The sequence below is a fragment of the Notolepis coatsorum genome (genome assembly GCF_963971535.1).
Source record: "Notolepis coatsorum genome assembly, chromosome: 6".
Lineage (NCBI taxonomy): Eukaryota > Metazoa > Chordata > Actinopteri > Aulopiformes > Paralepididae > Notolepis > Notolepis coatsorum.
In genome coordinates, this window is record NC_140170.1 from 157,249,179 (window position 1) to 157,265,891 (window position 16,713).

General features: G+C 46.1%; 1 protein-coding gene across 1 annotated transcript in view; it reads left to right on the plus strand.

The window, feature by feature from the left end:
• slc2a9l2 (solute carrier family 2 member 9, like 2) overlaps positions 1 to 16,713 on the plus strand; it is a gene marked incomplete at both ends in the record, with an annotated part of 722,296 nt that overhangs the window by 276,901 nt on the left and 428,682 nt on the right. Inside the window, one exon of the mRNA XM_084315784.1 lies at positions 4,691 to 4,878. Coding sequence (XP_084171910.1) covers positions 4,691 to 4,878 — 188 coding nt within the window. The remainder of the gene's footprint in view (positions 1 to 4,690; positions 4,879 to 16,713) is intronic.

The following is a 16,713-nucleotide window of genomic DNA, read 5'->3' on the forward strand; positions in this document are numbered from 1 at the left end:
AGCTAGTGGCAGCCTTAACACCAGGCTCACCCATCACACAACGTGTGGTGCAGGAGCCACGCGACAGCAAAACATTCTCACGGACAGATCCAGGCTCAGCCATCAACTGGGTGTCAGCCCCTGTCCCCATGAGAAGTGAAAAGTGGGGCCGCATGCGCTTCAAAGAAGGTTCGCGGCCCGCAGCCAAAGGAAAACTATCAGAGTCCCGCTTCCGTGGGTAACGGAGAGAGGATTGAACATGAAGCGGGCTGCTCGCGGCAGAATGATGACGGCTTGTATTATCCAAGCCGAATACATCCAAAATGGGCGATCTCTCGGCCGCCAAGGCTGTCGGCCTTGTGGATCCCCGTTGACTCTCCGCCCAGGGTACCACTGGCGAGGGAAACATGGCCGCCTGTCGAGGGCCTCGCCACAGTCGTTGACGAGGCCGTGCTCCAACCTCTGGCTGCACAGCGTGAGGCGGTGTGGGACCCAGATCAACAACCGCCTGCGCCTCCACAGAACAACCAAAAAGTCCTTCCGTGGAAAAAGGAGTCGTGAGGAGAGAAAACCTATCCTCTTCCCCAAGAGGAGAGTGCTCCAACCAGACATGCCTAACAACAAACGTTGATAGCATCCTAATCCTCCCCGCAGTTATAGCTTGCGACTGAGTCAAGATCTCTATAACACCACAAACATGCAACATGTTTACAATGTCGGCTGGACCCATAGCCCCACTACCCGACGCCAATGTGGATAGGAAAATAGACAGCTGAGCCATAACACTGGCCGCCGCTACAAACTATCCTGCAGCAGTATACCACTCATCCGTCCATACTGCCACCCTCCGAGCCGATTCGCTCTCAAGCATCGGCCGGGTGGGACATCGTTCATCCCCGCCGGGGCACAGGATCAAAGCTACCTGGCTACGTAGCCACGGTACACCCGGCCTGCACCCTGTTGTTAGCCCTTTTACCTGTAAAAAAGGTAAATAAGACTCAGCGAAACCCCCCACATTAGCAACCGACTGACCTTCATCAATGAACCGGGCAAGAGGAGGGAAAAGCGGCAACGTCCCGCGGCGGGGAATATTAGAACAACGACCCATTTCAGCATCAACATTAGCATTAGCAGTAGCATTAGTAGCATTAGTGTAAGCAGCATGCTCCAGGACAGCCAGGAAATCGTCCACTGCAGTGGAACCTTCACCAAGGCACCTCGCCCCTGGCGCCGAAACACACTCCACAGCATTACTAACACCAACATCAATGCCTGATGACACAGGGCCTACCTGTGTACAAGCCGGCTCGATAGCCAAACCTTGAACGCTGCTCCTTGTCCTGCTGCCACCAGACGAGGAAACATCAGAATAGGCCCGACGTGTCGCTGAAACATGCCCCGAAGATTCCAGGGGTAAGCAAACCTCTGGTAAACTTTCAACATTACGCAATTTCTCTAATCTTTTCATAGCACTAGTTACATAAGGCGCCTTGCGACCGTTTATGATGGAAACGGAAATAGAGGAAGGGTGATTGGTGACCATGCCGAGTATCTTATAGAGTACGCCTCTATAGGGGCTGGGCCCGGCAGGTGATGGGCGTATTTTTTGTTTTCGTTGATGGAGTACAATAGGTACATGAGATGAGGTATATCTCGATAGGCTTAAGAGCGGGAAGCGATGGCCAAGTACGATAATATAACTGACAATGTTATACTCTAAGAAACAACAGTTAACTGGTCTCTCCCTCTGTCTACAAGTTATTCTGTGCAAAAAGTGCAAGCAACTATCACACAATACATACCGATGGCTGAAACGCAAAACCTCCTATCTGAAAATGTCACCTTTTTTTGAGAAAACAAAAAAAAAACATGTTTTCTTGCAGAATGCTATTTTTTAAGGATACCCAATACAATACACTACTTTTGGCTTTTGGAAAATATCTTGCAGACAGACTGAATCATCCAAAGTAAATTTCTCACCATCCGAAATTTAGCAGATAGGAGGTTTTGCATTTCAGCCATACAATGCTGTACCGGATAATGTTACAACCACTGGATAAAGTAATAAGTTATTATAAGAAAAGTTGTTACATTATCCGTTCCACATATTTATTACATTATCTGACAAGTTATTACATAATCTGGATGTATTACATTATAAAGTCCTTCTAAATTAAAAGGTTTCATTATGAAAAGTTATTACATTATCCAGTATTATTATAGTATCCGGTGTTGGGTTGTACAGGGTTGGGATTGTACAGTATGGAATGTGGTGAAGGTTGAATGGATCAGGCACAGTATGATGATTGGTCCTAAACCCTGAACTAGAGTTAAAGCTGCAATAGGCAACTTCGGAGAAATTAGCAATAGTGGGTTTACCTGCCCAGCAGAAATATCACTTTTCAAACCCATGCACAACAAAGGTTTTCCACTCCAAGAAAATTAAAGAAAGAAATTAATTTCTTAAGAATAGGTTTCTTCCAGCACCACTACCAGTAAGATCGTATAGTCCATTTTCCTCTTCTGATAATACCCCCACCAGAAGGAGAACTCCTTCACCAACCTATGTCCCTCGGTCAGCCCCCCCCCCCCCCCCCCCCCCGCACAGTGTGACATAGCCTGCCATCAACCTGTAGGAGAGCAACATAGACCACCTCCACAGGGGTTGTGGTTTCTCAACATGCTCCATCCATGTGTCACCACGCATACATAAGCATCAATATTGTGTCCCACCACTCACTTTGACAGCCACAGCGTGGTTCTGAGGATTATAGCAGGGTGTCATAATCTTCATTGATGGGGAGAGGTAGAGGCATGCTCATCTACACGTGCTAATTTGTGCTGTAATTAAACTGTTGGTCTCTTGAATTAAGGTTGTGCGGCGGCGCCTCTTGTCTGGGAAGCTACACAGCAGGTTATCGGAACTTGTTGCTTGCTGTAATTACCTCCTTGGAGGAGGTTTTGTTTTCGCCCCTGCCTGTGTGTGTGTGCATCTGTTCATGGTAGAATAGAAGTACTTTATTGATCCAGAGGGAAATTCAGCACTACAGATCGCTCACAATAAACATTTAGGTAGTCATAAATCACAAATAAGAATAAAAATACAGACAAGGATATACATTCTAAAATATGTATATGCATTCTAAAATATACAGCCAAGATATACAGTAATACATCTCTGTAGATCTCAACCATTCATAGCTGGATTGCCATGGAATTTGCTGTGAACATTTATGAACCCAAGAGGAAGAGCCCCATTCATTCTGGTGATTCAAGACCAGTTCAAGATATTTGCTATGGCGCAATTGTGCAGTTCAAGATCTCTCCACTAGTGCAAGTGCAAACTCCCAGCCAGTATGTCAATGCCCGGCTGCCCAGGAGTCTGTAAACGGCATCCGCTCTCAAGCCCTGGCTGCCTGGCAGTGCGTTCGCAGAAGGCAGAGTTGAAGCTAGCAAGGTTATTAGCTAGCTACCGACCTTTCCTCAAACTGCTCACGAGAGAACAAGCAACAGTGACGCTTATGTGTTAGTGAATGTGATTGATTGATTGATTGAAAAGTTTATTAACAGATTGCAGAATGGGTACAGTACAGTACAGCTCAATACATACAATTGTTAAGAGGATGCAGACCTGAGAAAGACTTTCGTCTTGTTTCCATCAGGGTCCCCCATTTTCAATTCATCATATGACACACACGACATACAGACAGTACTGCTACATCTATACATTTATGACATACCAGATTTTCAAATACAGTACTGTTTGTGATACTAAAAAAATCCAGAAAAAGAGTGTATATACATTTGACATAGAAACTGTGCATTGGGGGAGGTTGGGTAGGTGGGGTGGGGCTGTACATTGGAGGTGGGGGGGGTCAGCCCAATCTGTCTGAGCGCAGTGTATAGAGACACACACACAACCATTGATGTTATTTACTGTTGTTTATGTCAGTTGACGTGCACAGTTCTTTATCATTAACGGAACGTAGACCAAATGCGTCCACATTTTTATAGGATTCTAGCACATTTTCATAACAATAGCGAATATTACCGTTTTCATTGAGGTTTCTTACAAATTAACGATGCTTTATGTTGTCCTTTATATGCCGATTATCATTAAAATCTTAAATGGTACCATATGTCCCCCTTTAGACAACATATGTAACGCTACCAGCGCACTTTTGTTAAGATAATTAGTTTACCATTTGCGGTCACTATACTGAGGCTGCAGTAATAGTTTATCGATGTTCAGATCACGTCGGAGAATAGACACATCCCAGTGACCTGTGACCTGTGCTAAGGATCTTGGGAAGTGTATTGTTGTAGTTTTCAACATTTTCACCTTTTAATTTTAAACCAATGCTGCCATCTACTGACAACAGAAAGTGTTGTCTATCGTAACCTGAGTCACTTCCGTATACAGCGTCGCCCGAAACTCATTCTAGAGATTCCCACTTTTTACTGGGAATGGGGCGTGGCCGTATTTGGTCCCAGACAATAAGAGTGGGTGCGATTGGTCACTGTGACGTTATGTGCACGTGTATTAAAATATGTGCATGTGTGTGTGTGTGTGTGTGTGTGTGTGTGTGTGTGTGTGTGTGTGTGTGTGTGTGTGTGTGTGTGTGTGTGTGTGTGTGTGTGTGTGTGTGTGTGTGTGTGTGTGTGTGTGTGTGTGTGTGTGTGTGTGTGTGTGTGTGTGTGTGTGTGTCAGCCTTCCAGAGGTTCCTGGGTAAGCAGGACGTGTCCAGGGAGCTGGAGGAGGTTCACGCTGAGGGCAGAGCCCAGAACAGCCTGGAGACCGTCTCCGTCGTCCAGCTGCTGAGGAACCCGTCGGTCCGCTGGCAGATCATCACAGTCATCGTCACCATGGCCTGCTACCAGCTCTGTGGACTCAACGCTGTAAGAGGCCGCTGTTGTAGCTCTCTTTTCTCCCCCCGGCACGGTTCCTGAAGTGGACCCACGATAAATTTTCTATGGGAAGCGGGGCAGTTCGCTGCTCGGAGCACTACACACTACATAAGATTAACCCTTCACTACCACAGTTAACCTTCTGTAATGTGGTAGTGAAAGATTAACCTTCTGTAGTGTGGTAGTGAAATGGTTAACCTTTATTTTATTTTTTTGATCCACTTTTTCTCTGTGTTTTTTCTCCAATCCCAAATTTTTGTCGTTATGCCGATTCCCCCCTCCCCTTCCTGGTCGTTTCTTGCATGTGCCCCCCACTGGTCGGTCTAGGGAGCCCTGAAGTCTATCAGATGCTTCCTCCGAGACATAGGAGACAGCCAGCAGCTGTGCAGCTGTGCTCCCGCGCGCGCACGCGCATACATGTTCCCTCGCGTGCGCACAGAGCAGATGATTATTGTGCATAAATAGTAGGAAACATGTTTGTATAGGAAATTACTAGTTTTAGTTTAGTTTTTGTAAATATTGCCTTGAAATAGACTCGAGAAGCTGAAAAAGGTAGCAGGATGTAGCCTTCAATATATAAAGAAATTATATTGTCAACAGATATGGTTGAAAAACAAACAATGTTTTAAATGTAATTGTAGATACAATATTGTAGTTACAATTTCTTTAATTGAATTAACTTAAACTAGAAAAGTAAATACAAACTAAATTAACAATGTAACTTTACAGTTTACGGAAGGACAGTTTCCTTCTGAAGCACAACTTAAGAAATGTCTCATCCTTCCAGTCGGGACCATTTGGTTCCACAGCTCAAGCAAACCCCCACAGGGCTTGTATTTTGGTTTTGCACTTATCGTTCTTTGTTATGCTATTGGTATGCTATTGCTATGCTATTATGCTTATGCAAAGACTAGGTGATAGCCTAGGTGACGGACGACGAGTCGAGTGAAAGTTGCGAACGCATTTTTGTGTGCACGCGCGTGCACATCCGTGCACGTACTTCTGCTCAGAAAAGTGCTGGGACGATGTGGCACCACGTGGCACCACCACTGCACCACTGGTGGCAGGTCACACTACCCTCACCATCTCCCTCCCTCGCTGTGCAGGTGCCCTGACCGACCTGTAGGAGTCGCTGTTAGAACGACTAGAATACCACCCCACCGGCTTCCCTCCCGCTGACTCAGTATGGCGGCCGGCCAAGCCGGAGGCAACGCTGGCAGCCGGATTCAATACCAGTGTCTCTCGCGTTGGTCTGCTGCGCCACCCAGCCGCCAATGGTTAACCTTTCTGTAGTGTGGTAGTGAAAAGTTAACCTTCTATAGTGTGGTAGTGAAAGCGTTAATCCTTTGTAGTGTGGTAGTGAAATGGTTAACCACTCTTTGGTGTGGTAGTGAAAGGGTTAACTGTTACGATTCAAGGTAAGAATGTTGAGTCCAATTGTAGAATGGAAGAAGGAGGCGGAGATGGTGTTGCTCTTCTCAAATACTGTGTTCTTTTATTATTAGAAACACTAGAGCAAATATAATGGAACAGTAAAGCATAAATGTAGCCAGGCTACAACTGAGAGTTAAATTAGGAAAAGAGAACAGTTCTCAAGAATGAGGCAAACTAACAAAACATAATAACAACACCGGGCCAGATATTCCACTTCTGCCCGTGGACGACTGCTCCCAGTAACACTGTTGAAGAACCGACAACAGACAGGAGAACAGAGGGTTACTATAAAGGGCAAAATACCCAGCATACATCACACAGTAATTAGTGACATCATACAACAGGTGACAATCAATCAGAGATAATAGCAGAGACATGGTGAAGTACTCCAGGATGGCAGTAGGGCTTCCACTCCTGTGAGAGGATAGAAATCCCAAACGTTACAGTTAACCCTTCTGTAGTGTGCTAGTGAAAGTGGCAACCCTTTGTAGTGTGGTAGTGGAAGGTTAACCTTCTGTAGTGTAGTAGTGAAAGGGTTTAACCTTCCATATTGTAGTGAAAGCGTGATTGGAGGATGGAGAAAAGTGGGTGGTGTTTGAGATGAGTCATTTGCTTGGAATAATTTTTTTGATCATCTCCTGATCACCATCTCTCGTCTGCTTTGTGTCAGGATTGGGTGGGTGTAGGACACACAGGCAGACGCACATAAAATGGGGGAATCTTAAAGTTACCCCAGAAGAGTAACCACTGGTATCGCAGAGCGATGAGATAGGGTGGGGGAAAACACATGAACACTGAAATAAAAATAAATAAATAAAAGCTATAGAAAACACAGAACACCAGGATAAAATAAATGGGGGAAAAAACTAAATAACCACTACTGCCTAGGAACCAGGAAACCAAAAGCACTACAGACAGAGAAAAGCCTAGAAACAATAGGCGAATCTTCACGGAGCACAAAATCGATGTCCTCGCTACGGAGGTTGAATCTAAATCTGCACTATTATTTGGTTCACTCAGTGTGGGGGTAACCACTAACAGGAAGACCGCTGCATGGGAGAAAGTGGCCGACCTGTAGGAGTCGCTGTTTACAACGTCCAGATTACCACCCATCGACTTCCCACCCGCTAACTCTGCCAATTGAGTTAGTATGATGGCCGGCCCAAGCCGGAGGCAACGCCGACAGCCGGATTCGATACCGGTGTCTCGTGCGTTGGTGACGAGTGCAATGTCCGCTGCGCCACCCAGCTGCCCTGTAGTTAAATTTTTTTTAATTGAATTAACTTGAACTAGAAAAGTCTGAAGCACAACTTAAGAAATCCTTCCAGTCGGGACCATTTGTAGTGAGAGCTCCACAGCTCAAGCAAACCCCCACAGAGCTTTTATTTTGGTTTGGCTCTTCTCGTTCTTTGTTATGCTATTGTTATGCAAAGACAAGTAGCTAGATAAGTACCGGTACTTGGCACACGGCACGACGAGTCGAGTGAAAGTTGTGAACTCATTTTTGTGTGCACGCGCGTGCATGTGCGTGCGCATGCTTCTGCTCAGAAAAGTGGTGGAACGGCGTGGTACCGTGTGGCATGAGCACTGCACCTCTGCTTGGCACCCACACACCCTGCCTGCTGCTCTCCCACCGTCTACTTGGAAACACACACACTGGCTGCCGGCTACTTTTAAGATCTATAGATCCGTCAGAGTAGATGCTGTCATCTACAGATATTTACATTATGTACACATTGAAAAACAAGTGCTATTCTTTCAGCCTTCTACAAAAACCTAGGGGTCTGCAAAGACGACTTCAAACTTGAAATGGTAAAAACAGTTGAGGTACTCAAAAAACTGAGCGCCCTCCAACCTAACAAGGCCACTGGCCATGACAATATCCCCTCCAAATTCCTCAGAGAGTCATCACCCACATAATAAACCTCTCCATAAAACAGGGATACGTCCCCAAAGACTTCAAAATTGCGAGAGTGACCCCCCCTGCACAAAAAAGGCAGCAAATTAGACCCAGCCAACTACTGCCCTGTTTCTATTCTTACCTCCATCTCGATAACGCAAGATACGCCATGCTGCATTCATTCGGAAATCCCTATTCCAAATGTTATTTATAGGGTTTGACAACAATTACACTCATGTCGCTATTTTACAGTTAACTATAATTAATTATGAGTCATACAGAACACGTGGGTGTTTAAACTCTAACGCATGAATGTTTATTCTGTCTGGTGTAGTTTTCTACAGCTTGGTGCCATGTACGCACGGTTGGAACTGTGTGTAGATGTACGCACAATCTCAAGCACACGTTCATATAGATAAATCCCACACTTTGCTTAGAAATGATCGTACGCATGGTTTACACACATTCCTGTGCATACGCAGCATTGATAAATGAGGGCCCTGGTGTCTGGTGATTGACAGCTCACCAGAGAAAGCCCAAAATACATCCATAGCACACAGGAATAAATGAAAACCGAACCCACACAGACCGTAATCCATCACACTTTGCATAGAGCACAGACAGTTTTACAGTTGTGCAACATTCCAATATAAAGGGAAATAATCTCCATAGAAGAATATGCAACAAACCTTGAATGTGATTCAGCTTCATGTCACGTGTGAATGTATGGCTGCTTCATGTTTTTGAAAAGGTCTCTCACCATAAAACAAAGGTTAACAGGACACATTATTTATGAACGCATTCGTTAAGATTCAGAACGAGCTGGCGGGTTTAGATTAACATGTAACAATAGGATGCGTGACACTTCCACTTAGCCCGGCGACATGCATGAATAATTTCCATATCGAGGGTGGTTTGGAGATAAGCGGGTCAATAACATGGCCCTTGTTCGACTGAGGTTTTGTAAGCCTACTGAGCCATGACGAGATGAATGAGAGAGTAGGAATCCTGCATGGAGTGCGTGATGGAAAATTAAACGAGACGGTAACTGGCTTAGAACACAGCAGGGTCCCCTGAAATATGTATGGCAGATTTACATATTGATCTGTAAAGAGAATGATGGATGAGATTGTTTCATCTCCTGGTGTGCTGGACATGGGCATATAATGAACATGATCTTAGCGCCATGACTGTAGAAAAACTGGTAATGACTGATCGTAATATTATGCTCTCATGGGCTGGATAAAAAAACAAGGGCCTCAGAAGCTTTTTAGTTTGGTTAACATGTATTATTCATGTTCATATTTTAATGCAGCAATGTTTGCTTGGATTAAGGGCTCATTCTGTCTACTATTCTGTCACATTCTGTCACCTCAATGCTCTCTGCCTCACACTTTTAGTCATACTTTTGTGTTATTTACATTTCTTATATTTGTTGTCTTCCTATTACCCGGCCCATACCTGTACCTCCCCTCCCCCCTCTCCCATGCTGCATTTCCCCAAGGAGATCAATGAAGGAATATTTTATCTTATCTGATCTATATTCATCCCTGTGGGGAAATGCAGGTCTCGAAGCGGCAACATCAATGGCAGTGAAGAGAGGAGATGAGAGGTACAGGTAGGAACAAGGATCCAAACAAGTTAGATAATAAGGATAACATTAAAATATAGACAGTACGACAGTGACTCTGGAGGTAGAGCGGTCGTCTGGTAATCTGAAGGTTCCAGGTTCGATTCCTATCATTAAGTATGGAATCAGTGAACATGCTATACCTACAGGGATAACATACTCCATCTCTATTATGCAATAGACTCTATTATAATAGAACTCTTCAATTAAAGGTGGGGTAGGCAAAACATTTTTACAACAATTTTGGTCATATTTGGTGAAACTTTCTTTTGTAATATTAGTAATATTTGGTGAAAGACGTCTTCCCGGGGTTGCATCGGAAAACTAACGCCACCATCTTGTTCCTTGTTGGAAAATACACAAACAACGCTGCCGTTCAGAGGCTAAGAAATATTTGTTATTATTTTTTGGAAAATCCAGCTTGAAGCTGCCTGTGCCCATGGGAGTCTGTTGAAAAACGTACATAGCGCACGGCACCAGCCTTGATACGTGACGCAGAGCTTGCTCTATTTATCTCCGAAAGCTCTCCGAAATGTCCTACCCCACCTTTAATGTATCATGGATGATTTGGGTCTCATGGTGTGAGTCTTATGATGTGAAAATGCTAAAGATATTTGTGGAACAGAACTGTGCCAAAATCGTCTCACAGCCGACCAGGCTAAAATGGGTCCGGAGGCTCCATTATGTCGCTAATTGACCTTTGTGCTGTAATTAGTATGGAATGGCCTTCCTTACCAGCCCATTAGAAAAACAGGAGACTGGTCATGTCATTTAAAGTACAGTCATATTTGAATCTCCACAAGGAACTTGAGAGAGCCCCTATTGAGGGGGGGGACGACGACGACATGTGATTTATCACGTGATGAGATAAGATAAGACAAGATATTCCTTTATTGGTCCCCTTGGGAAAATGCAGGCATCATAGCAGCATGGGGGAGGAGGGGAGGTACAGGTACTGTATGGGCAGGCTAATAGTAGAATATCTAAAATAAGTAGGCAATATAATTATAGTACAGTAGAATAAGTAGTGTAAACAATATAATTAACTCTGAATATAAGCATATGAGCAAGTAGGCAGTGTAATAAAAGGTGCAGATGAGGGTCTGTATGCCCTATCAGTTATATTATACGTTACAATAAATATGGGCAATATAGAATATATACTATGGGTAAGTAAGGGTGTGTTCACACCTGAAAGTCCGGGGGACCAAATGTGAAAATGATACATTGTTTGATTTTGGTCTGCGTTCACACTACCCTGTTTGGTGCGGATCTAATTTGTAAACAAAGGACATGCTGTCGCCAAGTCGTTCATCTATTGGACTAGCACTCACAAACGTAAACAGTTGCCGACAGCGTCTCTTGTGATAAAGCAGAGAGATACTGTCATTACGAGCATGGCGCAAGTCGACTAGAGAGTAGAGATATAGAGAGAGAGAGCGAGAGAGAGAGAGAGAGAGAGAGGACGAGAGAGAATGTCCGCGCGCGGCGCCAGTCTAGAGAGACAGAGAGAGGAAGAGAGAGAGAGAGGCAGAGAGAGAGAGGACGAGAGAGACTGTCCGCGCGCGGCGCCAGTCTAGAGAGACAGAGAGAGGAAGAGAGAGGAAGAGAGAGAGAGAGGCAGAGAGAGAGAGAGAGAGAGGACGAGAGGACGAGAGAGACTGTCCGCGCGCTTGTCATTCATTTGAGTTGGGTCGCGCGCAAGCTGTCACTTGGCGCTGTCAAGTTGGGTCGCGCGACCGCCGCCACTAGGCACCTGTCACTCATTTCAGTCATTTGCTCTAGATTAGATACTACTGTTTATAAAGTTCGTTTTGCGTTCACACCAACAGCAAACGAACCATGGTCCACTTTGAAACGAACCGAGTCCCAACTTTTCAAGAGGACCATGGTTCGGTTGTTTGGTCCTCATTATAGTTCGGTTTGCATTCATACCTGTACAAACCAAACGGACTATCGATCTAAAGGGACCATGGTCCACTTAAAGGGACCCTAAGGCGTCGTTCACACCTACCCTGTTTGGTCCACTTTAAGTGGACCATGGTCCCTTTAGATCGATAGTCCGTTTGGTTTGTACAGGTATGAATGCAAACCGAACTATAATGAGGACCAAACAACCGAACCATGGTCCTCTTGAAAAGTTGGGACTCGGTTCATTTCAAAGTGGACCATGTGTTAGGGTTTGAAACCGACCTCAACAGCACGGCACAGACAGGTAGTTCAGAGTTAGCCAAACACTAGGGCGTATTTATTACAGAATCAAAAAGAGCCAAATAACAAATCTGAATCAACAAAAAAGGAGAATGCCTTCGGCAGAGTTGTCTGCGGCTCTGCAGATCCTCCCGGTGTTAGAGGTGGGGAATCGGCGTAGGCGCCGCTGCGGCTCTGCAGATACTCCCAGATCCAACTCGGAGTGGAAACGGAGAGAGAGAGAGAGATCAACAACAGTCCAACAGTACACAGAGGCAGTGCAGTTCAGTCCTCCCTTAGCTGAGTCCAGTATGAAATACAAGTGACTTGATCTTCGGTGTAAACTACACACAAGTTAGAGTCCAGTACAAAACAAAACGGTACTTCTTCAGTGTTATCCAAACACACAATTTAGCTGAGTCCAGTACAAAACAAAACGGTACTTCTTCAGTGTTATCCAAACACACAATTTAGCTGAGTCCAGTACAAAACAAAAACGGTATTTCTTCAGTGTTATCCAAACACACAAAAACAGATAATCCAAAAAGGTTTGTTTCAAAAACTCACCAAAGCGCAAACGCATAAAGCAGGCAACGAGGCGCAGCTCCAAACGGATGATCAAGATATTCACCAGCGGCGATCCAAAGATGTCCTGGAGGGAAAGTAGACGAGGCACAACAACGGGGGGAAGACAGGCAGTAGCAGTAGTAATCAAAGCGACCGACAACGATTGAAAGAAGGTCCGAGTATATGAAGCCTCTGGAGCGCTAATCACAAACTACGACAGGTGCGTGATGGAATTGGTAATCGCTCCTGAAGCGTGTGGCGGGGAATGCACCAATCAACACAGTACCTTGAAGAAGCGTGTGGCGGGGAACGAGCCAATCCTCACACCATGGTTCGTTTGCTGTTGGTGTGAACGCGATCGAACTTTATATAGTATCTAATCTAGAGCAAATGAGTGACAGGTGCCTAGTGGCGGCGGTCGCGCGACCCAACTTGACAGCGCCAAGTGACAGCTTGCGCGCGACCCAACTCAAATGAATGACAGGCACGCAGACAGTCTCTCTCTTCCTCTCTCTCTCTCTCTCTCTCTCTCTCTCTCTCTCTCTCCTCTCTCTCTCTCTCTCTCTCTCTCTCTCTGCCTCTCTCTCTCTGCCTCTCTCTCTCTCTGCCTCTCTCTCTCTCTCTCCGCGCGCGGACAGTCTCTCTCTCTCTCTCTCTGCCTCTGCCTCTCTCTCTCTCTCCCTCTCTCTCTCTCTCTTCCTCTCTCTGTCTCTCTAGACTAGCGCCACACGCGGACAGTCTCTCTCTTCCTCTCTCTGTCTCTCTGTCTCTGTCTCTGTCTGTCTCTCTCTCTCTCTCTCTCTCTCTCTCTCTCTCTCGCTCTCTCTCTCTCTCTCTCTCTCTATCTCTCTATATCTCTACTCTCTAGTCGACTTGCGCCACGCTCGTAATGACAGTATCTCTCTGCTTTATCACAAGAGACGCTGTCGGCAACTGTTTACGTTTGTGAGTGCTAGTCCAATAGATGAACGACTTGGCGACAGCATGTCCTTTGTTTACAAATTAGATCCGCACCAAACAGGGTAGTGTGAACGCAGACAAAAATCAAACAATGTATCATTTTCACATTTGGTCCACCAGAAAGTCTGGACTATCCACGGATAGTCCCGACTATCCCCGGACTTTCAGGTGTGAACACACCCTAACTGACATGATATACGTCAAAGAAGCCACCCAACTCCTCGTCCAATCAACAGTGATCTCCTGCCTCGACTACTGCAATGCACTGCTTGCTGGCCAACCCGCCTGATCTCAAACCTACCAAAGTCAGCCCAGGTCACCCCACTTCTTAGGGCGCTTTCACATATAATTTTGGTGGACTCGGTGCGGACTCTGTGCGGTTCGGGGGGTGAAGTTGCAACATTGTTGCATTCTTCATTTGGTTTGTCTGCATTCACATTGCAATTTGTCAAGCGCACTAAACTTTCTGAACAATGTCACGCGGTCGAAAAGGGCGCTCGTCTATTGGAAATGTGTGTGTGTGACTGCGTTAACGTGTGGCGCGCGCGCGCGAGTGTGTGTGACTGCGAAAGGTATTACCTGACTTCTATCAGCATGTGACTTGCAACACCAGAGGCGGTAACATCCTAGATCACTGTTACACGCAATTTAAAGGTGGCTACAAGGCTCATTCTGATAGTGGCTTTGGTAAATCAGATCACGCGTCAATCTTTCTTTCACCAATGTACAAACAGAGAATCAAAAGTACTCCTGTAGTCTCGCGAGAGGTGCAGAAATGGGATTTGACGTCAGAGGAGACGCTCCGGTCTGCGTTTGACTGCACAGACTGGAATGTGTTCCGCGACACAGATAACATTAATGTCTACACGGAGACAGTGGTGGACTATGTTTGTACTATGGTGGAAGAAACAATCCCCACTACCAAAATGAGAGTTTACCCAAATCAAAAACCCTGGGTAGACAAATCCGTCCGTGAAGCTCTGAGAGAGCGCACCAAAGCATACAACGACGGCCTAGTGGCAGGCAACATGAATGACCACAAGGTGGCGCGATACAACGTAAGGAGGACAGTGTCAGAGGCCAAACGGCGCTACAGAGATAAAATTGAACTCCAGTTTGAACAAGCTGACTCTAGAGCTATGTGGCAGGGGCTCAAAACGATGACAGACTACAAAGGCGCCTCCCTCAAACTGAACAGTGACATCTCCTTAGCAAATGACCTCAATACCTTCTATGCGAGGTTTGATGCTGGTAATAACAACACCAGCTCACAAGCCACGGCAATGGGGGGGGGGGGGGGGGGTCGGCTGCTGATGGAGGCGCAGTGTTCAGGGTAACAGAGCATGAGGTGAGGCGGACCTTTAAAAAAGTGAATATCAGGAAGGCAGCAGGTCCGGACGGCATCCCCGGCCGCGTCCTAAAAGTCTGTGTCGACCAGCTGGCCCCAGTATTCACTGACATATTTAACCTGTCCTTAGAACAGGCTGTCATCCCCACCTGCCTGAAGAAGTCCACTATTATCCCTGTACCCAAGAAATCCAAGCCTGCTTGCCTCAACGACTACCGCCCTGTAGCTCTCACCTCCATAGCCATGAAGTGCTTTGAGAAGCTAGTAAAGGGCTACATCTGCTCCTCCCTCCCCACCAACATGGACCCCCTGCAATTTGCATACCGCCCCAACAGGTCCACGGAGGACGCCATAGCCCATGTGCTGCACACAGCAGCATCACACCTGGACAAGAGGCAGGGGAACTATGTGAGAATGCTATTCATCGACTACAGCTCGGCATTCAATACCATAGTCCCCTCCATACTCATAGCCAAGCTCAGGGACCTGGGCTTGAACTATGACCTCTGCCAGTGGGTCTTGGACTTCCTGACTGGCAGACCCCAGGTGGTGAGAGCAGGCAACTGCACCTCCTCATCCATCACCCTCAACATAGGGGCCCCCCAGGGCTGTGTTCTGAGTCCCCTCCTCTACTCCCTGTACACACACGGCTGTGTGGCTCAGCGGAGTAGCAATACAATCATCAAATTTGCTGACGACACAGTGGTGGTGGGCCTGATCTCTGCCAACGACGAGAGGGCCTACCTGGAAGAGGTCAAGGTCCTGGCGGGATGGTGCCAGGAAAACAGCCTCTCCCTGAACGTCAGCAAAACAAAGGAGATGATTGTGGACTTCAGGAGGTCGGGGGTCAAGGACTACAGCCCCCTCAGCATCGACGGGGCACCGGTTGAGAGAGTCAACAGCTTTAAGTACCTCGGAGCCTACATATCCGAGGACTTGACATGGACCACACACATTGACAGTGTTGTGAAGAAGGCACGACAACGCCTCTACTTCCTCAGGCGCCTAAGGAAGTTCCAAGTCAGTCAGAAGATCCTTAAGAACTTCTACTCATGTACAATAGAGAGCATCTTGACCGGCAACATCACCTCCTGGTTTGGGAATAGCACTGCACAAGACCGAAGCAGACTACAAAGAGTGACACGTTCAGCCGAACGCACAATTGGAGGGGGGCTCCCCACCCTCCAGAACATTTACAACAAGCGTTGCAAGGGCAAGGCTAAGAGAATCATTAAAGACTCCAGTCACCCGAACAACTGCCTCTTTGAACTGCTGCGGTCAGGCAAGCGATACCGGAGTCTCAAGGCGAGCACAGAAAGACTCAGAAGAAGCTTCTATCCCCAGGCCATCAGGCTGCTAAACGAACAATGAATGAACACTACACAACAACAACCACCAAACGCACATAGCACACACATCCACACGCACACACTCACTTTAAACAAACACACTGTAGCACCCACTCCACACACTTTATAGCACACACCCACTTTAAACAAACACACTGTAGCACCCACTCCCCACACTTTATATTTATTGATGAAGGATTGCACTACAACTCGTACACCTTACTGTAAATTGTACCTAAATTGTACCTCATCCCATTTCTGCTTTGCACTAGATAGTACTGTACATTAGTACACTGCATAGTATTGTATATTATATGGTAACTCAGAACATTGTACATATGTCTATACCGAACACTGTGACCTCATTTTCTTCTTCTAAATTACATGCTATACTATGTTATTTGATACTATCTTGTCTAGCACAGTCTCTGGAGCGTAACAGTAAGAA